Below are 27854 nucleotides of genomic sequence, written 5' to 3'. Positions count from 1 at the left end.
CACACACACACACACACACACACACACACACACACACACACACACACACACACACACACACACACACACACACACACACACACACACACACACACACACACACACACACACACACACACACACACACACTTACTTTGCTTGCTGCAGGCTTTGTGTGACTGACTGGGACTGTGATCTCTACAGAGGTGCCTTCATGTGGCCTTTCCCAGGCTGGCTGCATGTAGAGCAGTGGAGGGCAGGGCTGGCGCTGGGAGGCTGGCTGATGAAAGCCCCAGCTCTCTGTGGCTTGGACCTGTCTCTCTGATGCTTCCCCCTCCCTCCCCATCCCCCCTCCCTGCCTGTCCTCCCTGCTCCCCTTCTGGAGGATCACTGGTAGAGACTGCATGTTTGATCCTGCAAAGCTCTTGTTCATTGCCATATCCGCCTGACAACTCTCTCTCTCACTGTCTCTTTCTCTCGCTGTCTTTTACTCTCAGATAAGAGATGAGCTTCTTACTATCTCTTCTTTGGTACAGCAGACATTGCTGTAGTCTACCCAAGTCTCTTTTATATTACAGGATGGGTGGTGTCATAGATATCTGAGAAGTTAATTAAATTATCCTTGGGAGAGGTGCCTAGTATCCCACACAGACAGGTTTGGATAATTTATGACTGTTTCTTCAAATCATGTGAAAGTTATACACAGCGAGTGGATATAACCGCCTGCCATGACGAGAGGTGTCTAAAAATGTACAGACAGACAACCCCTACAGACACACACACACACACCTCTGAAAAAGCTTTTATCTGAACAGTCATTAATTCGGAGGGACGGTGCCAAAAAGCTTTTCGATGTAATTGTCAATGGAGTGTAAACAGGAAGTGTGCTTCATGCACAACGCTGTCAGCACCCGCCAAGGAATATGAAGCACGGACACAAAAGGAAGTGTTGTTTTGAGACATTTGATGCAATACACTGACCTTTAGCGATGTTGTGGAACTGTTGAATAACTTGTTTTACTCAGGCAGCATTCCCACTGCACAACAACAAGTCAAAGTGGGCCAGAAGGGCCCCCCAAACAGAAAATCATCCCCCAACCAAAAGTTGCTTAATTTTTTTTATGTCAGTTAAGATTATAGCAAGTTAAGATTTCAGCTAGGGATGAATCAGTGTGATGACCCTACATCAGCTATTGCTTAGCACAGTCAGAGGGCTATGCCAAAAACATTCAGCTCGACAACCCTTCTGCCCAATTGCTCATTTGGCCTTTCTAGTTTGACAAGCATTCGGGAAAGGTATGTCAAGACAGCCCCTGGTTTAAAGTTAATTATTGATATTGGATAAGGCAATACATTCACAGAAAATGGTTACTTCTCCTTTCAAAAGCCAGTGCAATATATCCACTGCTGTTCATTACATACAGTTGAAGTCGGAAATGTACATACACCTTAGCCAAATACATTTAAACTCAGTTTTTCACAATTCCTGACATGTAATCCTAGTAAAAAATTCCCTGTCTTATGTCAGTTAGGATCACCTCTTTATTTTAAGATTGTGAAATGTCAGAATAATAGTAGAGAGAACGATTCATTTCAGCTTTTATTTCTTTCATCACATTCCCAGTGGGTCAGAAGTTTACATACACTCAATTAGTATTTGGGTCAACTTGGGTCAAACGTTTCGGGTAGCCTTCCAAAAGCTTCCCACAATAAGTTGGGTGAATTTTGGCCCATTCCTCCTGACAGAGCTGGTGTAACTGAGTCAGGTTTGTTTGCCTCCTTGCTCACACACGCTTTTTCAGTTCTGCCCACTAATTTTCTATGGGATTGAGGTCAGGGGTTTGTGATGGCCACTCCAATACCTTGACTTAGTTGTCCTTATACCATTTTGCCACAACTTAGGAAGTATGCTTGGGATCATTGTCCACTTGGAAGACCCATTTGCGACCAAGCTTTAACTTCCTGACTGATGTCTTGAGATGATGCTTCAATATATCCACATAATTTTCCATAAGTGCACCAGTCCCTCTTGCAGCAAAGCACCCCCACAACATGATGCTGCCACCCCAGTGCTTCACGGTTGGGATGGTGTTCTTCGGCTTGCAAGCATCCCCCTTTTTCCTCCAAACATAACGATGTTCATTATGGACAAACAGTTATATTTTTGTTTCATCAGACCAGAGGACATTTCTCAAAAAAGTACGATCTTTGTCCCCATGTGCAGTTGCAAACTGTAATCTGGCTTTTTTATGGCGGTTTTGGAGCAGTGGCTTCTTCCTTGCTAAGCGGCCTTTCAGGTTATGTTGATATAGGACTCGTTTTACTGTGGATATAGATACTTTTGTACCTGTTTCCTCCAGCATCTTCACAAGGTCCTTTGCTGTTGTTCTGGGATTGATTTGCACTTTTCGCACCAAAGTACGTTCTTCTCTAGGAGAGAGAACGCTTCTCCTTCCTGAGCGGTATGACGGCTGCATGGTCCCATGGTGTTTATACTTGCGTACTATTGTTTGTACAGATGAACGTGGTACCTTCAGGCGTTTGGAAATTGCTTCCAAGGTTGAACCAGACTTGTGGAGGTCTACCATTCCTTTTCTGAGGTCTTGGCTGATTTCTTTAGATTTTCCCATGATGTCAAGCAAAGAGGCACTGAGTTTGAAGGTAGGCCTTGAAATACATCCACAGGTACACCTCCAATTGAATCAAATGATGTAAATTAGCCTATCAGAAGCTTCTAAAGCCATGACATCATTTTCTGGAATTTTCCAAGCTGTTTAAAGGCACAGTCAACTTAGTGTATGTAAACCTCTGACCCACTGGAATGGTGATACAGTGAATTATAAGTGAAATAATCTGTCTGTAAACAATTGTTGGAAAAATGACTTGTGTCATGCACAAAGTAGATGTCCTAACCGACTTGCCAAAACTATAGTTTGTTCACAAGACATTTGTGGAGTGGTTGAAAATTGAGTTCTAATGACTCCAGTCTAAGTGTATGTAAACTTCCAACTTCAACTGTATCTCCAGTGGATGATAATGTTATTGTTTCTCACTAAAGATCATAAGAATCCCACAATTTCATCTGTAAATTGCCTGTTTGGTGTGTAGCTGAGCTGAGCTGGCTTGGTAGCTGGCTGGCTGATTGAATGATTGTTTACATTGGTGGACACATGGAGGGTAGGCAGGCTGATTAAAGCCCCAGAGGCTGATGGGTAATTAACAGGCTGTTCTCCATGTTAATAGCATTGGTCACCTCCCAGGTAATCATGAATCACACCAGCTGTACACCCTTATATTCCTATACACCTCAGGCCGACTACGCCATAAGCCCTCTCAAAGGCTTTAATACTGTTTTTTTTATGTGATTATCATTATATTTCCATGCTGTTTCATAGATAGGTTTTGATTTTAGAATTTAATTCAGAGAAAGATGTTCATGTTATAGGTTTCATTTCAGGTATGGGATGAGACTTGGGGGTGACCTCCCCATGGTATAAAAGCATTTGAATAATATAGGCTTTTATTATAATCTCAGTGTAAGGGGTGCATAACTGGTGGCAGAGAAGTCAGACGCAGGAGAGCAGAACTAGGTAATAGCCGGAGCAGTTTAATTCCAAAACCAACGGCATAAAGACATAACCGACATGGGTACAAAACCCGACGAGCGCCAGTACACATGTGCACAAGCACTTACAAACAATTCCACACAAAGACATGGGGGGAACAGAGGGTTAAATACACAACACTTAATAAGGGAAATGAGAACCAGGTGTGTACAAAACAAGACAAAACAAATGGAAAATGAAAAGTGGCTAGAAGACCGGTTGTAACGCTCGTCTTCCTCCTCGTCTGAAGAGGAGCAAGGATCGGACCAAAACGCAGCGTGGGTTGAATAAATAATAATTTTAATAATAATAACGAAGATGAAAAAACACTTGAACAAACTACAAAATAATAAACGACGTTAACAGACCTGAACTTGAGAACACATAAAACATGAACGCACGAACAGGAACAAACGAACGAACGCAAAATAGATTTATCATCATGTTATGAATTTAGTGTTCCCAAGTTAGAGGTGCAGGCAGAAAATGGATGTCACAGGCACAAAGAAGCCAACATCCAAAGTTTGGTTTGAGGCTATGTGACAAAGCAGCCGTGGTGTGTGAATAAAGCATGTCAGGTGAATTTGAGGTATTATGGGACATTATGGGCCTGCTGATGTTCCTAATATGCCGCAGTGTTTAAAAATTAAAATGTGTTTCTAATTAAACTCATTATAGGCTTGTATAGACCTCTCTCCTTTAGTGAACCCAAACTAGTTTTTATTGGCGAAAATACACGCAGTACTGCTGTTACACTAGGCACTCGCTCTATAAAAACATAGATTGCCCCCTCTCCATGTATGGTGTTTCTGACCTTCCCAGGGAATGATGCGGAAGGAGCTAGATCTAAGACAATCTAAATCACTGCTATGAAAAATAGCTTGGTGAAGAAGGAGGGAGAAGGTCTGGGAGAAGATGAATGCAGTCCTGTGCTCCCCACTCTGGTGTCATAAATTCCTGGCCATTGATCGGGTGTAGTCTCTGATTCTCAGAAGCCTTCTCCACACATTACTCATGGGGCTGAGACAACAACATAACTAGAATGAGATTCTATTTCTATGCTACTGATAATCAGAGATTCCTAACACACTGCCTCTCTCCAATGTCTATGGTACACGGCCCATTCTGCACCTAGAGTACATAAACAACCTCTTAATCAGCCGTCCCGGTTGTCCATCTGTAGGTCTCATACATTATCTTTGTTTGCACCCAGATTTTGCAAGTTGACTGAATTATGAAGAACAGGGTTGGAAAGGGCAGGGGTAATGTGGGTCTTGACTTTTCCCGGCCCATACCTCTGGCTTGTCTAAAGACAACAGGAAGTTAACTCTCCATAGTGACCAGAGCAGCCAAGTAGATGATGACATAAGGAAATTCTCAACCACGCTCTAGATAGGCTTGGTCACGCGAGGGTGAAAGCCCTGTGTCAGAAAACAAAACAAAGAAATATTGCATGTCATTTTTCACCCATTTGCAACCTCAGAGGAGGCAGTGTGATGAATTATTACTTTGCAGAAAGATGTGTGGGGAAACAAGCATTGAAAGAAAAGGAAATGGAAAATGATCTCAGACAGAATTGAGGTGATAAAGGCTTTTTGCTGCCTTTTGTCTAATGCTGGCCTGGGTCCAATCATCTCCTACTCCTCTCCTCTCTCTCCCATGGTCGTCAACATGCTCTGCTCTCTGTCTCTCTCTCTCTCTCTCTCGCTCGCTCGCACGCACTCACACACACACTCACACACACAAATACACACACACGTGGTGGAGGCATATTGGAGCCTATTCTAGTGGCTGACTGATGACACCCACCAGGGTTTACTCAAAGGTCCACCTGTTGATTGACAATGGCATAGATGACGTCACATGATTAGGGTGGATTGGGGATTGAAGCTGTGTAGCCCACATGTTGAGGCACATCTATTTTGCAGCTGGTTGGATCTAGCTGTGGCGAGCTCTGCCTGGTACTGTGAGAGAGACAGTAGTACCGTGAACTTGAAGGAATAGCTCGTCTCTATTCTCTCCATTATCCATGAGAGCACATCCTTTGTTCCCAGCTGAAGATAGTTCTGCTTCAGCGGGCAGAGTACCTTCATGACAGTTATTTTCTCTCTCTTTCCTCCGATCTACTTCACATTTATCACACAGCTTTTTTCCCCCTTAAGAGGACTTCCTTTCAGTTGACTGAAGTTCACTGGTTTTCTATTTTCAGCAGATTGACCTGTGTGTTTGTGTGAAAGAGAGACTGAGAGACATTTGAAATGTCTTTATTATTTTGAAACTTCTGTGAATGTAATGTTTACTGTTAATTTTTATTGTTTATTTCACTTTTGTTGATTATGTTAACATATGTTTCCCATGCCAGTAAAGCCCTTGAATTTGAGAGAGAGAGAGAGAGAGAGAGAGAGAGAGAGAGAGAGAGAGAGAGAGAGAGAGAGAGAGAGAGAGAGAGAGAGAGAGAGAGAGAGAGAGAGAGAGAGAGAGAGAGAGAGAGAGAGAGAGAGAGAGAGAGAGAGAGAGAGAGAGAGAGAGAGAGAGAGAGAGAGAGAGAGAGAGAGAGAGAGAGAGAGAGAGAGAGAGAGAGAGAGAGAGAGAGAGAGAGAGAGAGAGAGAGAGAGAGAGAGAGAGAGAGAGAGAGAGAGAGAGATGCACTATACACTCAAGGGTTGGGGAGTAACTGATTACATGTAATTATAACAAAATGTTTTAACTGTAGTCAATTACGTTACTAGCAAAAATATTGTAACCAGATTACAGATACTCTTTTAAAAACTAGATAATTACTTCTTGGACAAATTTTAAATTCAGAAAGGATGTTTGTGAAAACAATATGACACCTTTCTCTTATCTTCTTCCAATGACTCTTAAGTAACGGAAGGTAATCAGATTACTTTACTGAGTTTGGGTTTTCCAAAAGTTACATTACTGATTACAGTTTTGGATATGTAACTAGTAACTATAACGGATTACATTTAGAAAGTAACCTACCCAACCCTGGTACACTTCCCTAGTCAATTATTCCTCTTATCTCAGAACTGCCCCTTAAGGCAATTAGCTTGTGTGGTTACATCTTTATATACAGTGGGAGCAAAGGTGAAGGTGGACTTCAATCTCAACCATTCTGAAAACCTAGTGCACCTCTCCCTCTGGAGTCTGGCTTTTCCAATGAATTATCATCCTTTGTAATGGAGATGAACCTTTCTGAAAACCTGTAAACCTGTGCAAATTTGAAAGGCTTCATGTGTTATGTGTTGGGGCTTGATCTAATAACATGGGTGCTCCGTGCCCTTATATGGAGCTTTAGGGGTAATGCTATCAGATTAATATTTGCATAGTACCACCATGTATTATTCATGGGGCGTCTGCCTCCCCAATTAGCCTGAGCAGGGCCTTTCTCTTGACTGGCTTTAACATCTGTGCGACCCGGAAGTCTGCCTGCCGTCAGGGATAACAGTGTGGGGGGGGGGGGGGGTCCATGGCCCCCTGGTGTCCTCCAGGCCCCCTGGGTGTCTGTTCACACACACCACCAATCACAGGGTGTGGCTGACTACCTATCCCCAGAGAGAAGGGTGTTTGTAAGCCTAAGGGCAGGGCTGGTGAGAGGATGAAAGACAGAGCATGGACTTCCATGTGTGTGTTCTCGTAACACAAAACAGTCAACATACTGTAGTATCTAGCACAGTATTAGAAATATTTGAGGTGTTCAACTGTAGGTTTCACAGATCCTTCACCACAAGAGCCTGGTCTTTACACACACACACACACACACACACACACACACACACACACACACACACACACACACACACACACACACACACACACACACACACACACACACACACGCCTCTCTCCCTGTAGCGCCTCACCCATCTGTCAGAAGCAGTGCAGCCTCTTTTATGTGGGCTGCTGTGGAGAACAGGAAAGGGTTGCGTGGGCTATCGATAGATATATTTATTTGACAATTTCAAACACGGTACAACAATGCATGTGGATAATGCATTTAAAATCATTGAGGATGATACACAAAAGTGGTCGTCTTAAATAAATGGTTAAAAATGAACAAACATAAACATAGTAGTCGAAGGCTACACAGTAGACCTAACCTACTAGGCATACGTGGGTTATACATAGAACACACAACAAAACAAAGGACATGACGACGTTGTCATAGCCTAGGCCCTAGAGCAGGCCTCCCTCACTAGATCAGCAATCTCAGGTTCCTTAACTGAGTTAGAGGATGGCGATGCCAGGTGATTCCAGATGATGGTGATGCCAGGTGATAGTGATGGAGATGGCTGCTGGTCCTGATGTCGTCCTCAGCTCAGCCTCTCCGTAGCCTGGACTTCGTACTCCTCCACAACTAATGTGTAGCACCCACTTGGGTGATGCCTCTGCTGCTGCTACAGCGCAAGAAAAGCCCACCACACATCAGTCCAGAGCAGTAGTCATGTTCAGTACGAGCTCTCTCCATTTCCATAATGCAGTCAGGTCTCATTGATCAAAAAGCAGCCGGTGCTGAGATGCAACTTTTAAATGCAAACATTGTACATTAGCCAGCTAGCTAGCCAGCCAACCTGTCATCAGTCTGCAACTCTGTGGGTAAAATCAACCAGATATATCCAATCAACAACCCAATGACTAATCAAAAACAAAAAAGCTGATTTAAAAAACTAAATCTAAACTAGAACTAAAATACGTAACAAATGTACAGAGCTCTCTGTTTAGGCTGCCTTACAGCACCATGGCAACCACGGAAGCTGCTCTCTCTCTCTCCCCCCTGCAGTGTTCTGTTCAATTCTGTTCTCACTTTGCAGAGGTGTGTGGAGTGATTCACTCCTGTAGACACAGCACCACACAGCACCAGCCGCTGCCTTTGTGTTTTAAATGACTGTGTTTGTCTGCTTGACTCTCTCCTAGACAGCCTTCACTCTCTCCCACTGACTAAACTAATCCTGTGACTGACTGTCTGATCCAGTCACTGACTCACATTGGCTGTCTCAGTCTGCGTGAATCCATCTCTTCATCTCTCCACTCCCCGTCTCTCTGCAGACTGTATTCCCCTCTTTTCCCCCTAGCTTGCTCAGTTGCTCCACACTTGTTCTTTTTCATCATCCTCAGTCAGACACAACAACCCTTCTCCTCTCCCCCACGGGGCTTGTTCTTTCCCGGCTTTCCCCCTCATCGTTTTCTCTTTTCCCTGACACCAAAGCACCTCAGTTTTGCCAAAACAACCCTCATCGCCTTCTCCTCCCCCTCCTCACCCCCCCTTTCCATCCCTTTCATTTCAGAGCGCTCGGGTTTATGAGGAAGCTCTAATTTGCATCCCATCATTTCTGAAGTAGTGGGGATGCAGTGCCCTCCAGGGTTACGGTACCTCCATAGCGTTGTGGTAATGCATTGTTCTCTGTGTGACGGGGTGGGGTTGGGCAAGCCCCCCCCTCCCCCGAGGTGCTGTCAGGGGATGACAGCTTTTTGCTTCCTGCTTCTTTTTGCTGTTCACCCTTGTCATCCTCCTCTCTTCCTGTTTCTCTTCTCCGCACCAAACCAACAAGTCTTCTTTCTTGTTAATGCCGGTTGTTGGCTGTTGTTTGCTCTATAAAAAGTCAGAAGTCTAAGTCGTAGATGTCACTTCAGTAGAGCATGCACACACACACACACACACACACACACACACACACACACACACACACACACACACACACACACACAGGCTAGAAGATACACACACACAGGCTAGAAGATACACAAACACAGTGGTCCCTCCAGGTGTGTCTTTTTGTGTGTCATGACAGATCATGACAGATCATGATACTGTATGGCATCTTCAATGTTGGACTGGGTTACTCTTTGTAAACATGCAGGGTTGTTGGTGAAACCAAATCTAATGTCTCAATAATAAGAATGGCTTGATAAGAAATGGCTTATTGCTGTTTGAGATACAAGAGATGTGCTAAATTAACTATTTCACACAGAAAAATCACAGACAAGACTAGCAGCAGTTGAGGACCTGACCATGTTTAGTGTGTCCCGGGTGTGTTCAGAGCTGGTCTGTTTATATGTGTTTTCCACTGAGCAGATCATAATTCCCCCGTCCCCCCTCATCTCTGTTATGTACAATAGGCTACATGCATTAGAATGTCCTCCACATAGTCACTTCTATGATCTCTATCTGGAGCCACCCACTCCAACCACCTCTTGCAAATGTTACCTTTTATCCCTGGCAAAAGAATACACTTTTTTCCCTCTCCTTTTGAAGATCAGCAGACATGATAACCTTAGCTGGTGAACTGCAAATGCTACGGCAGCGGGCTCGCCAATCACATTTCTCGTCGCTGGCCGGTGTGGCTCTCTTATAGGGCTCAGTGCGGTGACTTTCTCTGTGGGGATGTGCTGCATGAATGTGAATGAGTCAGAAGGTCTCTGAGGTCTGTACACACAGGATGAATATCCATGACAATGGACAATAATGGATCATATCATATCTCAAACACATAGGCCTATTCACTTAAAAATGCTACTAACAGGAACACACAGCAGGTCCCCCCCCCCCAAAATCCAAATGTAACGTACATCCCGCTATCAACACGCATTCCATAGCAGCTGAAAGGAGTCAAGGATGTGTTTCAGGCTCAAAGATTTAATCGGGGCCACAATACATCTGAACTCATCATGAGGGGCCTCAGTGGCTGGCGAGTCTGCGTACCCACATCCATACCCACACATGCAGTCAAACCCTGACTGAGTTCTTAAAATAATTGTTTCTTTTTAAATTGGAAATCGGTCCTACGGCCATGCCTGTTGCCCATCCCTGCTATAGAGAGCAGGATCATATAGTAGCTACAACATCAGTGCATAAGGCCGATGGCTTATACCAAATGGTGTCTAATATGTACTTCCAAATCCAATGATGTCTAAATCCATGCTAGAGGGAAAGCACAGTTCATACAGCACATCTCCTATACCTGAAGAGGTGACCCTAGTGTGGGTTTGAGTCAGTGATAATACTATGAGATACTATGACATGGCTTGGAGGACAATGCTAGGAGACAGGTGGTCTCTCTGCCTGTGCTGTCTGATTTAGAGCACTACAGTACTTCAGTCCCAGACTTAGACTGAGCCTCAGGAGCACAATCAGTCTGTCATCGTGTTTAATCACGCTTAACATACATACAGGCGGAGGAAGTGGAGAGCCTGTCAATCATGGCCAGGAAATGAAATTGGCCTATTCTCTAAAATATATCACACTGATATTGCTTGTTAACCGATCCTGTTTAATAACTAGGAGAGGTTGAGCTAGAAGTAGTTCAGATGTTCACAGCAGTCCCTCATTTCACAGCAGTTTTTTCCTTCTTTTACTTTTGGTGGTGGATTCACGTCACTCTATAATCAATATTATTCATTAGGTATCATTTCAATGGCCATTATCGCAACATCTCAGCACATACATCATTTAACAGATGAAGACCACTATTAGGAAAATACCCCTCAACATAGAACCTTCTCATTACTGAGCGTGCGCACCTGCTGGTTAAAAACTATGCACATGGGACCAGGGAGGCGCTCTCCCAAAACATCTATCCACAAACAAGCCGTGGTGGTGGGTACAGGTCGTGGTGGTGGGTACAGGTCGTGGTGGTGGGTACAGGTCGTGGTGGTGGGTACAAGTCGTGGTGGTGGGTACAAGTCGTGGTGGTGGGTACAGGTCGTGGTGGTGGGTACAGGTCGTGGTGGTGGGTACAAGTCGTGGTGGTGGGTACAGGTCGTGGTGGTGGGTACAGGTCGTGGTGGTGGGTACAAGTCGTGGTGGTGGGTACAAGTCGTGGTGGTGGGTACAAGTCGTGGTGGTGGGTACAGGTCGTGGTGGTGGGTACAGGTCGTGGTGGTGGGTACAAGTCGTGGTGGTGGGTACAGGTCGTGGTGGTGGGTACAGGTCGTGGTGGTGGGTACAAGTCGTCGTGGTGGTGGGTACAGGTTGTGGTGGTGGTGGGTACAAGTCGTGGTGGTGGGTACAGGTCGTGGTGGTGGGTACAGGTCGTGGTGGTGGGTACAGGTCGTGGTGGTGGGTACAAGTCGTGGTGGTGGGTACAGGTCGTGGTGGTGGGTACAGGTCGTGGTGGTGGGTACAAGTCGTCGTGGTGGTGGGTACAGGTTGTGGTGGTGGTGGGTACAAGTCGTGGTGGTGGGTACAGGTCGTCGTGGTGGTGGGTACAAGTCGTGGTGGTGGGTACAGGTCGTGGTGGTGGGTACAAGTCGTGGTGGTGGGTACAAGTCGTGGTGGTGGGTACAGGTCGTGGTGGTGGGTACAAGTCGTGGTGGTGGGTACAGGTCGTGGTGGTGGGTACAGGTCGTGGTGGTGGGTACAGGTCGTGGTGGTGGGTACAAGTCGTGGTGGTGGGTACAGGTCGTGGTGGTGGGTACAAGTCGTGGTGGTGGGTACAGGTCGTGGTGGTGGGTACAGGTCGTGGTGGTGGGTACAGGTCGTGGTGGTGGGTACAGGTCGGCGATACTGTACAATGTCACTTTAAACTCTAATAAACAATGTTAGCATTTCTACTCGAGTGTTATCTTTTGTAAAAACACTCTGGGACATGTTTAGCGATAGGAATATGCTTGAAAAGGTTAGCAGTTGTGTAAAGTACTTAAGTAAAAATACTTTAAAGTACTACTTAAATAATTTTTGGGGGTATCTGTACTTTACTTTACTATTTATATTTTTGACTACTTTTATACTTTTACTTCACTACATTCCTAAAGAAAATAATGTACTTTTTACCCCATTTATTTTCTCTGACACCCAAAAGTACTTGTTATATTTTGAATGCTTAGCGGGACAGGAAAGCACCTAAAGATAAAATCCCCTTTCATTCCTATTGCATCTGATCTGGTGGACTTTCTAAACAAATTATGTCTGAGGTCTATCCATAAATTTAAAAAAAACAAGAAAATCATGCCGTCTGGTTTACTTAATATAAGGAATTTGAAATTATTTATACTTTTACTTTTGATACTTAAGTATATTTAAAACCAAATACTTTTTTACTTTTACTCAAGTAGGATTTTACTTGGTGACTTTTACTTTTACTTGAGTCATTTTCTATGAAGGTATCTTTACTTTTACGCAAGTATGACAATTGGGTACTTTTTCCGCCACTGAATGTTAGCAACATAATCAATTATTACACTTGAAGGGCTAGAAATCAATGCAGTGTAATGTCCAAACTAATGGGAAATCATAAGTGCGCATCGTCACAGATCTCCACACTGTTTCTGACATTGTGGTGTTTCCTTTCTCTCTCTTCCAGTTTCTGTGTCTGAAGAACATCCGGACATTCCTCAAGGTGTGCCACGACAAGTTTGGCCTGCGCAACAGTGAGCTGTTTGACCCATTTGACCTGTTTGATGTCAGGGACTTCGGCAAGGTGAGTGATATTGATTTTGAATGGGAGGTCATTGTGGTTTGGGCCCTCATGACAAGGCTGTGTGTGTAGCTATTGAAGTGTTGAGTGTTCTGTCCTGCAAAATGTCTTACTCGGAGATAGGATATTTTTTCCCAATGTGATATAGCAGCGTAAAACTGTTGCTCCTGCTACTCAGAAAATATAATGTGCCTGGTTATGGAGAGCCAGTATTGTTGGAATGATAAGCTCAGCACAGATTTGATTAGAATATGGGATGTTTTGGGTGAAATGTAATAGTAATGTTTTTACAGCTCACAGTCAGATCTGACTGCTGTAGCAGCAGGGTATTGTGCATTTCAGCTTTCAGAGCATACGGTGTCCCTTCAGGGTCAGCGCTTTGTGTATGTGTCAGTGAGTGTGGTTGGGTGAATATGTATATCATTGTTTTATGCCAGTGTGTGAGATGGTACATGGTTTTTCCTGGAAGCTGTGTGTGTGTGTGTGTGTGTGTGTGTGTGTGTGTGTGTGTGTGTGTGGCTCAGCAGCAGTAGGCTGACTCATTTCCAGGTATTACTGTGAGGGGTGGGGGTTAGGGACAGGATATAAGCACTGGGGTATTACAGTATCCCATGGCTTCTGCTCCGTTCTGCTCTGTCTGGGTGTGGGCCTCAGCTTGCAGTTAAACCCTCCTGTTCTCTTCACTTGCCCTGGAGGTGTCCGTGTTAGATCCAGGGAACATTTAACTGGATATCTCTCTTTACAGCTAATCCTATTTACTGTGAACCATGGGGGATGGTTGAGGTCTCGCCAGGCTAGTGGGTTACTAAAGCATTGCACATATGCAGAGTAGGATAGGATACTGTATATATGTAGTGCCAGTATACAGTATGCTGTGATGCTAGGATTAGTTTGGACAATTTTTTCCACTGTTGTCTCTAGGTGGAATGAGTCAGATCAGAGGTGTTTGTTGATGGTGTAAATGGCTTTCCGGGGCTGAAGTTTGAGGTGTGGGGAAATGTCTGAATGGGAACAGGATTTAATTAGTTATAGGACATACTTTAATCTTCACTGTGAGTGTCATCAGATCCTCTGGCCATGCCCTCCAGGCTCAGTTGAAATTGACTGTTTTGACATTTAACCCCATGAAAATCCTTATCTGACAGATGTATGGACATGGAGGCCAGAAGAGAGAGAGAGAGAGAGAGAGAGAGAGAGAGAGAGAGAGAGAGAGAGAGAGAGAGAGAGAGAGAGAGAGAGAGAGAGAGAGAGAGAGAGAGAGAGAGAGAGAGAGAGAGAGAGAGAGAGAGAGAGAGAGAGAGAGAGAGAGAGAGAGAGAGAGAGAGAGAGAGAGAGAGAGAGAGAGAGAGAGAGAGAGAGAGAGAGAGAGAGAGAGAGAGAGAGAGAGAGAGAGAGAGAGAGAGAGAGAGAGAGAGAGAGAGAGAGAGAGAGAGAGAGAGAAAAGGAGGCCTGTAATTTGGCATTTTGTAGATGTCTGAGAGTCAATGAGCTCACAGTAAATTATATTAAAATTGGGCCCCAGTCAGAATCAATCCCACACACCCTCCACATGTCAATTTGGAAATTGCGTTTTTCATGGTCTCAGAGGTGGCAGGCTTGTCTTCGCATTGATTTTCCATTAAGGGAAAGCATCACATTATAATATATTGACGTGAACAGATCCCCTCTAATGTGGCTTACATTTAAATGTGTGGGTGCGCGTGCGTGCGTTCCCTATTAAGCAAAGCTAAAGGAGGGTGTTTGTCTTCTTGTAGAAAGGCTGGTTAGACAGCTTCTTGAAGTCTTTCTTCCTACTCTTTGTTCACTTTTTTATACTTTTTTATACTTACAACATGGATTTTCTCCTTGAATGTGTTTTATGATGTTAAACACAGGGTATGGGTGAGAGGGGTTGGGGATCAGGGGCTTGAATCAGATGCATCTGATTCATCAGCTTCTTCTTCTCCTCATCCTCTCATACTGTATGTTTGCACTGGCTGGCTGTCAGGGGCAACAGAGTTCACCTTTCCACCCTTCCAATCCATCTCTCTCTCTAATGATGGCCTATCCCGGGTCATATGATTGGGAGACAGAGGGAGATGGGGCTAACTGACCCACAGTGCTGCAGGCACAGTAATTGCACCCTCAGAACCTCTCCCACCCCCCTTTCAGTGATCTTGTTCTGGGTCGTTGAAACAGATGGAACCCCCCTCCTCAAACCTTTTCCATTGCCCCTCTCTCCTCCACACATTCTCCCACACTACCCTTCTCCTGCACCCCAACTCCCTTCTCCTTTTCTCACCACCATCACCCCTTACCACCCGGGATAGAAGCTCTTGTTCCACACAGATGGACAGAACCCCCCCTTCATTAGATATTCATTATGACATCATTAGCGATGAAAACAGCTTATTACAGTAGACCCGGGGGAACGCTTGGGTCTAAACGCTCCCTCCACTACCTCACAACAGCCTTGATTTTCTACCTTTTAATTAGCTTCCCAGAGAAACATGGCTGTCATTTAAATGAACATGGCAATCAGTTTGTTTGGCTGTTGAGATGATGAGCATAATTAGGCTGCACCTGTTAACCGTTTATCAGTATTGGGGGATTTCCGGTCTGTCTGTGACTTGTGGCTGATGATGAGAGATGGAAGTTCTGACATCCTGCACTGTCATCTTCATTAGGCAAAGCATTGTTCTTTAAAATGCAGACAGCGAAGACAGTTTATATTATTTCTACACGAAACTGACTTTGAATTGTAACTGATTCATGGACTAGCCACACTTTCAGACTGTAATTCATTGAATTGATATTGTGGCATCAAGGTAAATGGCATTTTGCAATGGCTGTGTGCATTTGAGTGCAAAATTGGCTGACAGCCTGTGCAATGAGAAGAGGCCCAGAGATGAAGCAACAATCACTTTACTAAAGTAACGTGAAGGACAGGGGAACAATTTACAGTCAAAGTTGCACATGACTGCACTCTCTTTCAGCTGCATCCCACTCTACATCAAAATTGCCATTGTTTTGAGCAGTGGCGATTTTAGCATGTAAATCTCGGTGGGGCAAAAAATGTATAAATGTGGGATGCACGCCAGCAAAGCCACCTCACAACACAACACTAAATAATACATTAATTGCACTATAACGGTGACAAATGGTGCCCATAAACCTGTCCCAACAGCAGAGTCCCAACAGCAGTCCCAACACTTTACCACTGCTACATCTGGCTATCAGCGGAGCCTTGCCTGGCAGCGAAACAGTTCATTCAGCCTCATTTACTGCCTTTAAAAAAACATAGCTGATATGGCTGACTTGCTTAAAGAAAGGTGGTTTCTACTGACAATTGAGATGTACAAACTATGGCATAAAGGGACGACAAGCAGATAAGAGGCAATCCGTAATTTCAATTAAGACATTAATGAGCGAGCTAGGACTGATGTAACTTTAGTCAATATAAATATTTGTTTAGAACTTTTTAAATGTACAGCGACAGCATTCAGAACATGGGCCGTTCTTACAGTGTTCTCCCTGTACACCAAGTCAGAACCGTAGGATAAATAAAGGGGGCATATAAGCAGACCATGAAAGCTCTTACAATATTCAATGATTACATTTCTCTGAAACAGGTTATAGGCTACATGTGCACCACCAAGTCAGAACAGTAGGCGAAATGAAGAGGGGTAAATAGACCAAATTATTAGGGTGAGGCACATGGGCTACTAACAGCTTACTACACAACATACACTTAGATTACACTTAGATTTTACTTTCTTAGCTGCAGTATACATATCTCCCTGGCATATTACATCATTTATGCAGCAGCATACAATACATTTTTGGACTCACCTTGTTGTGCTGTGCTCACTTGAACAGGAAGGTGGCATGGCAGTCCTTCGTGGGCAAATTTTGTCATCAAAGTCTGGAATTCTATGGATTTATGGTGCTTTCAAGACAACTGGGAACTCAAGGTCGAATCATGATCGAATCATGAAAAAAACAAGGTCGAATCATGAGGGCGTCATTGATCTTCAGACCATAGCTCTAGAAAGAGGCCCGAGTTCCCGACTCACAATTCCAAGTTGGATGACCATTCAAAACATATTTCCCAGTCGGAGCTCGTTTTTCCGGAATTCCCAGTTGTCTTGAAATCAATGAAATCAAGTTTTCTCAGTTCCGAGTCAACAGTTGTTTTGAGCACGGCACAAATCATGCTTCATTGACAGCATGGCCAATGTTGAATGTTTATCATTCAAAATTTGAAACAGAGACCCTTAATCACAGATTTGGGACCACACAGCCACTGTCACTGATTTCTTCCAAACCACTCATTGTTGAATATGCGATTTCCAACTTGTTGTGTAATGTTTATGTCCAATGGCCGATTGTCGACTTGATTCATGATGATGACTGACATGATCAGTTCAATCAAAGCTACTGTATATATAACATGATTTGACTGCATTTTATCTGTGGCCAATGACCTTGAGCCTTCTTGGATGGGCACTTCTAAAGTAACTCTATGGCAGCACTTGAGTCGGCAGGTTGCCTAGTGGTCAGAGCGTTGACCCAGTAACCGAAAGGTTGCTGTATCGAATCCTGAGCTGACAAGGTAAAAATCTATCGTTCTGCCCCTGAACAAGGCAGTTAACCCACTGTTCCCCGGTAGGACATCATTGTAAATAAGAATTTGTTCTTAACTGACTTGCGTAGTTAAATAAAGGTAAAAAAAAAAATGTAACCTAAGGGGCTAGAGTTTTCGTGGTCTAACCTTAGCTGTGACGTAATGTCCTAATGAGTGACAGAACACTGAGCCAATCACGGCGCAACGCTCCGTATTTTCTGCTGGCTTGCCTCACCACCACAGAAAGCATTGAGCTAGGCTGAAACACTAGCATTTTGGAGCTGCCTTACTCAAGAAAACAATAAAGAGACATTGTTTGTATGCGGTTTTATTAACTCAATTCTATATTTTTTTACATTGGTTGCAAACATATACAGTGGGGAGAACAAGTATTTGATACACTGCCGATTTTGCAGGTTTTCCTACTTACAAAGCATGTAGAGGTCTGTAATTTTTATCATAGGTACACTTCAACTGTGAGAGACGGAATCTAAAACAAAAATCCAGAAAATCACATTGTATGATTTTTAAGTAAATAATTTGCATTTTATTGCATGACATAAGTATTTGATACATCAGAAAAGCAGAACTTAATATTTGGTACAGAAACCTTTGTGTGCAATTACAGAGATCATACGTTTCCTGTAGTTCTTGACCAGGTTTGCACACACTGCAGCAGGGATTTTGGCCCACTCCTCCATACAGACCTTCTCCAGATCCTTCAGGTTTCGGGGCTGTCGCTGGGCAATACGGACTTTCAGCTCCCTCCAAAGATTTTCTATTGGGTTCAGGTCTGGAGACTGGCTAGGCCACTCCAGGACCTTGAGATGCTTCTTACGGAGCCACTCCTTAGTTGCCCTGGCTGTGTGTTTCGGGTCGTTGTCATGCTGGAAGAACCAGCCACGACCCATCTTCAATGCTCTTACTGAGGGAAGGAGGTTGTTGGCCAAGATCTCGCGATACATGGCCCCATCCATCCTCCCCTCAATACGGTGCAGTCGTCCTGTTCCCTTTGCAGAAAAGCATCCCCAAAGAATGATGTTTCCACCTCCATGCTTCACGGTTGGGATGGTGTTCTTGGGGTTGTACTCATCCTTCTTCTTCCTCCAAACACGGCGAGTGGAGTTTAGACCAAAAAGCTCTATTTTTGTCTCATCAGACCACATGACCTTCTCCCATTCCTCCTCTGGATCATCCAGATGGTCATTGGCAAACTTCAGACGGCCCTGGACATGCGCTGGCTTGAGCAGGGGGATCTTGCGTGCGCTGCAGGATTTTAATCCATGACGGCATGGTGTGTTACTAATGGTTTTCTTTGAGACTGTGGTCCCAGCTCTCTTCAGGTCATTGACCAGGTCCTGCCGTGTAGTTCTGGGCTGATCCCTCACCTTCCTCATGATCATTGATGCCCCACGAGGTGAGATCTTGCATGGAGCCCCAGACCGAGGGTGATTGACCGTCATCTTGAACTTCTTCCATTTTCTAATAATTGCGCCAACAGTTGTTGCCTTCTCACCAAGCTGCTTGCCTATTGTCCTGTAGCCCATCCCAGCCTTGTGCAGGTCTACAATTTTATCCCTGATGTCCTTACACAGCTCTCTGGTCTTGGCCATTGTGGAGAGGTTGGAGTCTGTTTGATTGAGTGTGTGGACAGGTGTCTTTTATACAGGTAACGAGTTCAAACAGGTGCAGTTAATACAGGTAATGAGTGAAGAACAGGAGGGCTTCTTAAAGAAAAACTAACAGGTCTGTGAGAGCCGGAATTCTTACTGGTTGGTAGGTGATCAAATACTTATGTCATGCAATAAAATGCAAATTAATTACTTAAAAATCATACAATGTGATTTTCTGGATTTTTGTTTTAGATTCCGTCTCTCACAGTTGAAGTGTACCTATGATAAAAATTACAGACCTCTACATGCTTTGTAAGTAGGAAAACTTGCAAAATCGGCAGTGTATCAAATACTTGTTCTCCCCACTGTATGTGACACATATTAATGCAAAAATAATATGCAAAATGGCAAGCCCCCCCCAAAAAATATACAGTATATTGTGGGGCTCAAACAGCCCTGAATGATGGGTCGCCACTGGTTTTAAGTAACAATCAGGAGAAGCAGGCAACATTCAGACATCCAAGGACTGTCTCTCAAGAGAAAGGCTGTTTGTCTTGGCTGTGTAAATGTGTCCTTTGGTTGTCATGCCAGCAGTGAGGAGAGGGAATGCTGTCAGGTAGGACAGGATGCCATTGGCTAAATGATTGCCTCGGTGGAGAATGAGGAAGGGGGTGGAGGGGAAATTATGGAGAGAGAAGGAAGTGGAGGGTGGGGGGAAGACTCTGCAACCATGAGACACCTGTCTTTCCCAATTAATTTGAGAAAACTGCACTCTTTCAGCTTCCATTTCTCTCTCTCTTCCCTCCCATTTATCTCATTTCCTTTTACCCTCTCTCCCCCTCTTTCTCTCATCATTCTCCAGTCTCACCCTCCCTCTTTATTCTCTGAGTATGTTTAGGGCTGGGGGATATGACCAAAATAACAAATGACAGTATATCATTTTTTTTAACGGTATTTGATGTTTCTGAATAATAAAAGTTCTAGATATACTTTATGGGTAGTGCATGACCCTACACTCTACACTCTTAGAAACAAGTACTATCTAGATTCTAGAACCTAAAAGGGTTCTAACTGGAACCTTAAAAGGGTGCTCCTATGGGGACAGCCAACTAACTCTTTTAGAACCCTTTTTTCTAAGAGGGTAGGATGGCAAGTGGTTTTAATTGGCTTTTTCCATTCTGATTGCTTTATACTGTTCAATCAAACATCAACCCCAAAATAATAGGAGGACAAAACTGACAGTGTAGTCCTATGTAGAACATAGCATAGGAATCAAAATCCTCTTTAGTAGTCTCTGAGGGACAGTTTGACATTTACTGGGGTGGGGGGTGCTGGTCCAAAATTGGGAAGTGTTGTCTAACTTAATTTTTTTTATTGGGCACATGGGTGGGTAGTGCATTTTTTCCCTCATTTATATTCAATATAGCCACATTTGCTCGCATGCGCCTCCTCTATCAAGGTGTTTTCTGTACTTCCGTTATGCACTACGCTTTTCCACGCACTAACTATACCACAAGTCAATATACTCTACCAGTCTAACTGTATATCCTGCCCTCTATCCATAGTGACAATAGTGGTAGTAGGATCGTTTGTCCAGATCTGCAATAAGTTAACTAGCAATCACACCACACATATAATCCACAAGATAGAGGAATAGCTGACAGGCAGCTGAGAGACCAGGTGCATCATTGCGCATGAAAGAACAGGTGAAGACACGCAGTTCAAAAATCTCCCCTATTGATCTTGTTAAGCGACAATAAAATGATCCTACCTAGACTAGCCTACAACACCACAATCCAATGAATAATTGCCTTATTATTTTCAAGTGAGTACCATTGAGTAAAATTCTACTCTAGGCTTTAAACTGCAGTGTAAATGTAATTTGAATAATGGTGCAAAAGCCCTGTTATTTGACTGTTTCATTCCACTCATTTCATTTGGATCAGTTGTATGTCTACTCTCGACAGATTCTAAGTTATAGAAAGGCACAGTATTTTTACTTTTGATACTGGTGTGCTGTCTGTTGCAGATCATCATTCTCCCAAGTCATCCTATATAGTCGTAGCCACATAGGCTTATGCTCCCAGCAGGCCCAGTTATTCAGGAAAGCTTTAACACGTATTCTGCCTCCTTTCCGATCCGAGTGGCTATTCCTTTACCTAGAACCTAACTTTTAAAACGTATTACCTTTTTATTTGTGGCATAAACAACTAGCCACAATGTTTTAATCTGATTCGTCTCCTGTAGGCTACTTGCTCATTTTCATCCACTCCTTCCAAATATAATTCCAGCATCCAAACTGCACAACGGCCATTCGATGAATGAAAAGAGACATCTGTTACAAAACACCAAAAAGTTGAATGACATTCGGGAAAAGTGTCAAAACAAGCCTTCGATACTGAGTAGAGAGGGATGTGTTTTCAGTTTGTTGAGATTGACATACTTGATTGTGGTGTTGACAATGCAAACCATGATAATAAGTGCTCAGTCAGTAATCGGTATGCATTTATGTGTTGCTTATTGGTTGTGTGTGGTGCATTGGCACAGAAACCTGTTGGTGGATATAATTATAAATAAATATAAATCTGATTTCTCCCTATCTGATAATTGTCTGCAGCCAGCTCTGATGGTAGTGTAATGATACTGGCAGGCAGAGGGAGCTCATCCGTGGTGGTCGCGAACCCTCAACCTTCTGGCCCATAGCCCTGAACAGCATCGGCTGTGCCACGAAGCCATGTTGAAGTCGATATCCAGGTTTATAAACACAGGGTTGCTACAGTTATTGTTATTTTAGGTGGAAATACCTTTTTTTTGTTAATTTTATCAGGGGGGAAGGTCATGTGAAAATATTTTAAAGTTTGGGAGGGAGGTGCATTCATTTTTTTTATGACAGCTTGTTTGACCAGCTCTGGTACTCAACCAATGGTTTCCATTTTCATAGTTATTTGTTACATTCCACCATTTTAATACATTTCTTAATTTCCTGCATTAATTTCCTGCATTAATTCAAGTTCCTTGGTGTCCACATCACCAACAAACTATCATGGTCCAAACACACCAAGACAGTCGTGAAGAGGGCATGACGATGCCTATTCCCCCTCATGAGACTGAAAAGATTTGGCATGGGTCCTCAGTTCCACAAAAAGTTCTACAGCTGCACCATCGAGAGCATACTGACTGGTTGCATCACCGCCTGGTATGGCAACTGCTCAGCCGCCGACCTCAAGGCACTACAGAGGGTAGTGCGTACGGCCCAGTACATCACTGGGGCCAAGCTTCCTGCCATCCAGGAGCTCTATACCAGGCGGTGTCAGAGGAAGATTGCTAAAGACTCCATCCACCCTAGTCATAGACTGTTCTCTCTGTTACCGCATGGCAAGCGGTACTGGAGTGCCGAGTCTAGGTCCAAAAGGCTTCTTAACAGCTTCTACCCCCAAGCCATAAGACTCCTGAACAGCTAATCAAATGGCTACCCAGACTATTTGCATTGTCCCCCCACCCCCATTTTTACCCAGCTGCTGCTCTCTGTTTATTATCCAGTACCCACTGAATATAGCCTCGCTAATGTTATTTTATTTGTTGGTCCTAAATTCTATATATATCTTTTTTTTCTTCTTCTTTATTTAAAAAAAATAATGTTTTACAACAGTTTATTTTAGTAAATACTTTCCTTAAGACTTTTTTTTTTAACTGCATTATTTGTTAAGGGCTTGTAAGTAAGCATTTCACGGAGCATGTGACAAATGCAATTTATTTGATTTGATTTTGATTTGAAATGGTTTCACTTTGCTTAGTAGTTTGTTCAATTCCAGCGTTCACTTCCACTTCCATTTTAGTGAATTTCTTAATTTCCTGCACTAATTTATCAATTAGTAGTCTTATTTAGAACATTGCATAGGAATCAAAATCCTCTTATAGCCTCTAACGCTGGTACTCAACAAATGGTTTCAATTTGCGTAGTTAATTGTTCAATTCCAGCATTCACTTTCACTATTTTAATCAATTTCTTATTTTCCTGCACTAATTTGTTATCAAGACATTTCATTTCTCTTAGTATGCCTCTATTTCGTTCCCCAAAACACTTTTCCTTGACAGAATAATAATTATCCTGTTTCACTGTGCATTTTCGGCTTCAATTGCCGTTCTTACTTTCACCACTGGGTAGATGATCTCAGGGGCGCTTTGTTTGGCAAGCTTTCCCTCCAGAAGTTGTTGACTTGTTGTGCTAGCAAGCAGCCACTCAGCTGTTAGCAGTTTCTTACTGTCAATAAAAACAGATGATTGCTATACTTTTTCAATTCATTACTGAATTATTTAATGTAAAAAATCTAACATTAAAATACCATTACACTCCAAACCGTTCTATGAATTAATACGGTATATCGTTTTTTATGGTTCACTGCCCAGCCCTAAGTGTGTTGTGATAAGACTTAGCCACGAGCTGTAGCCATTGTGTAGACTCTGAGACAGTGTCGGTGTGATGTGATTACCATTCTGAGGCAGTGTCGGTGTGATGTGATTACCATTCTGAGACAGTGTCGGTGTGATGTGATTACCATTCTGAGACAGTGTCGGTGTGATGTGATTACCATTCTGAGGCAGTGTCGGTGTGATGTGATTACCATTCTGAGGCAGTGTCGGTGTGATGTGATTACCATTCTGAGACAGTGTCGGTGTGATGTGATTACCATTCTGAGGCAGTGTCGGTGTGATGTGATTACCATTCTGAGACAGTGTCGGTGTGATGTGATTACCATTCTGAGGCAGTGTCGGTGTGATGTGATTACCATTCTGAGGCAGTGTCGGTGTGATGTGATTACCATTCTGAGACAGTGTCGGTGTGATGTGATTACCATTCTGAGACAGTGTCGGTGTGATGTGATTACCATTCTGAGGCAGTGTCGGTGTGATGTGATTACCATTCTGAGGCAGTGTCGGTGTGATGTGATTACCATTCTGAGGCAGTGTCGGTGTGATGTGATTACCATTCTGAGACAGTGTCGGTGTGATGTGATTACCATTCTGAGACAGTGTCGGTGTGATGTGATTACCATTCTGAGGCAGTGTCGGTGTGATGTGATTACCATTCTGAGGCAGTGCAGTGGCTGATTGCTCTCCCTGTTTCTCTGGAGCCTCTGAAGCCTCTGCACACTGACCTCTGCTCCCCTCGTTTCCTTACCGCTTCCTGCACCATGGTGCTGAAAATAATCCAGTTTCTCAGCATCCCCACCCTGAACAGTGAGACTGAGCCGTCTGCTGAGCTGTGTGTGGAGCGTGCCTGCAGTCTGCTGAGGTAGATTCCAACCTCGCCCGCGGCTCTTTCCCTGCTCTGCCTTTCACTGACCAACCACATGCCTCTGGTCCTGTCCCAAGGCTGCACACATCTATTCAGGAGATTATGGGAGGCCAGAAGTGAGGGAATGTAGCTATAAAGGGAAAACTGATGTCTAAGTCGTTTTTCCATTTATTTTTACGGAAGCTGCAGCCTGCATTTAAAAAGATGCTTCACTTTATTTGCTTGCAGTTTACTGTATTGCATATCCTGTTTGCCTGAATAAGCAGGTCAGGTTAGAGGAACTCAGTGTCAGGCTGGGGAGAGTAACACACAGAGGCATGGGGGTCAATCAGGGTCACATATTGGGTCAACCTCTCCATCACTCTTCATGTCCAGACACCTCTCCTCAGACAGTTTAACACCCCTGTCCTTTCCTCAGCTGACGCCTCTGTGTCCCTGTCCTTGTTCACTCTTAGTGTCCCCGTCTGTCTTCTGTCCCTGTCCCCTCGTCCGTCTCCCGTCTATACCCACTGCATGTTTTTACATAAAGCTGCCAAGACACAATCTATTATTCATTCCTGAAGGCACACCCCTGATGATAATTCTCCTGCTATGAATTATAGATGGCAAGTTCCCTCCCCCTTTAGGACCCCCACCCCCAGGACCCCCCCTCCCTCTCATCCCATGGCGTCATTAGTCATCGTCTCGTTACCGCCATTCCTGCGAAAACAGGTGGTGGCCGGGCGATGGCTGTTGTCTGGGACTGTGTTGGTACTGCTCAGGGCCAGTGATGCTATCTTGGAATTGATTCAGAATGTGGTCAGTTCAGTATGTGTTTCTATTGTCGCTCTGCTGGCTGTTCAGAAGACAAAGGAAATATGGTATGTGAAAAATTTCTGACATTTACCTTTGTCAATGTCACTGACAAATCATATGTGCGTGGGTCGTCCAGGTTGAGTCTGATGGACGCATAGTGAAGCTGGCTTCTGTCAAGCAGATGTCCAGATATCTTTATCTGAAATGAATTCAGTCTCGTGGATTTCATCGAGCTGTCAACTGAGACCACCTGTGCCATGATTCCAATGTGTCTGTCTGTATTTACACATGCAGTAAAGCTAGCGTAGTCTATATCAACCCACTTTAGAACTGCGTTTCTCAGGAACTCAGGAAACAGTAGCAGTAATATCTTTAAATCAGCAGAGACTCACTTCCCTTAGAATCAGCTCTCTGTTTTTCAACACTGTTCTCATTCTGACAGCATTCAACAGCCACAGCCATTTAATTCGGCCAAGAGCAGATAAACCCCTGATGTGCTGTATGTTTTATTGAGCTCTCAAAGAATTGTACAGTCAAATTCCTACTGTGGAAATAATTGCCTTCCTTTTGTTTTGGCACTGTGAATGTTTACTCTGAATTTAGTAACAGACACAATGGGAATGGTCCCTGGCCCCGGCTCCACCCGGCTCTTTGAGGATTCTCAGCACACCATTCTGCAGTGCTGTCTGCCCAGAGGCAGCAGAGGTGTACCAGACTCTGTCTCTGGGCTGGGATTCGTTGGCCGGCCTGGCGGACAGCAGAAGCTGTATCCTTCCTTCCCTGCCTGTGGTTGTGTGTGGCTGTGGCTGTGGAGCACAGCGGGAGTAAAGAGGGGGCGTCGGGAAGGATGGGCCCCCACAGGGAGAAGCGTTTGTGAATTCCACGCTGGCAGCGTGTGCTCTCATTATTTCCCCTCCCTCGCTCCCTTCCTTTCTTAACGGCCCCACAGGCACCGCTATGATGGACAGGTACACTCCCAGGAATCACCCACATGAAAAAGGGAAAAAGCATCAGATAGGGTACCTGTCCTCTTTCATTTTTCATCACGGAGGGATTCTTTTTCATATGCTCTTGAATGGAATGATGAACTCCACCAGCATCAAAGCTTAAAGGAAAATTCCACCCAAAATCTTTTGGTATTTGTTTCGTTAATCCATCGTTGACATAGTCCCAACATGTTTTTCTTGTCAGCAATCACGTTTTCAAGATATGTAACTTTCAAAATACAGAAATAATCCTTGTATGATGCATTTCGCATCATATGATGCATGAAACAAATACAAAAATATTGTTTTTGTGTGGAGTTTTTCTTTAACTAACAAGCTAGCACAAGGTGTCACTAACTAGCAAGCTAACTAGCTAGTTTGCACACTGCTGTACTAGCGGGAGGCGAGGGCAACCTGTAGACAGTGTCCTTCGCCCCCGCCTGTCGGCAATGTTAATGACGGTGATGGCAAGGTGTTCGGCAGACGGGAGTGAAGGACACTGTCTACCGGATAATACTTTTATTTCCCTTTTGAAGATGTCATGCTCGAGGTGGGGGCGTTCAGCAGGAACCAATGGGATGCTCGAGGTGGACGCAGGAACGCCCACATGCAGAACGCCCTGAATTGCGGACTGCATTTGCACACTATTGGTCATAATGGACAAGAACTGCGGTTACTTTAGTAATTGCAGCCTTACTACATTGGTATAAGTGCATTTGGAAAGAATTTGTAGTCAGAAAGTAAACCATCGAGGCAGCTTAGGCTCATTACAAAATAGTATTACAGATGATGGATCATGGTTAATCCACTTTTCTCAACCGTCTGTCGCAAGAGTCAACTAAGGACAAGTGTCACACTAGGTGAAATGCCTTTACTTTCTTTACGATTGCGCACTCATTGGCTCTATGTCCTCTCAGGGTTGTTATTGAAAGCATTATCGGCCAGTAAGCAGAGAACGCTGCTGGAGTCTAGAGCAGTGATTGGTCAAGTCAGGTGAATGGGACAAGGTGACTGTGACGCTGGCAATGCTGATGTGAGGGGCAGAGTGGAGCACCCACGGCTTTGTGACCAAAGCCTTACAGCTGTAATCCCTAAATCCACAAAACCGCAATCACACACAAAGAAACAACTACAGCTGTTCACATCAGGTCAGGATGTTGGCCTAGTGTTGTTGGGAAAATCACTGGAAAGGCTATTTTTAATCAGAAATTGTTATGGTTGTGTTTTCCAAAAATATTGCATCACTCTGATTTGAAAGGGAAGTAATAATTTTTGTTGACCACGCTCTCTGTAACCCTTTTATATGGTTATATTCGTTAATGATCATTAGAGCTTCAAGGAAGGAGACAGTCAGACAGTCAGACACAGTGTTTCAGAGCAGCCCACAGTCATAAAAACACAAAGACAGGGACTAGTAGATCTAATGTCATGAAGATTGGAACTGTTGAATGTAATGCTGTCTGATATATGCAATCAAAGAGCTGTAAAATGTTAATTAAAATGGATGTATTATCGAGAGCAGTAGCCTAATACATGCTGTGATGGGATACCAAGGACC

At 43.9% G+C, this 27854-nt stretch overlaps 1 protein-coding gene across 15 annotated transcripts in view; it reads left to right on the top strand.

Annotated features, from left to right (window-relative positions):
- Positions 1-27854, top strand: part of LOC139543941 (guanine nucleotide exchange factor VAV2-like) — a 241336-nt gene that overhangs the window by 56054 nt on the left and 157428 nt on the right. For all 15 annotated transcript variants that reach the window (XM_071350507.1, XM_071350511.1, XM_071350509.1 and 12 more), the window contains exon 2: positions 12887-13003. In XM_071350507.1, the coding sequence (XP_071206608.1) occupies positions 12887-13003 (117 nt within the window). The remainder of the gene's footprint in view (positions 1-12886; positions 13004-27854) is intronic.

This window comes from Salvelinus alpinus, chromosome 18, assembly GCF_045679555.1.
Source record: "Salvelinus alpinus chromosome 18, SLU_Salpinus.1, whole genome shotgun sequence".
NCBI lineage: Eukaryota > Metazoa > Chordata > Actinopteri > Salmoniformes > Salmonidae > Salvelinus > Salvelinus alpinus.
Note: the sequence above shows the minus strand (reverse complement) of the source record. Positions and strands in the feature narration are given on the sequence as shown.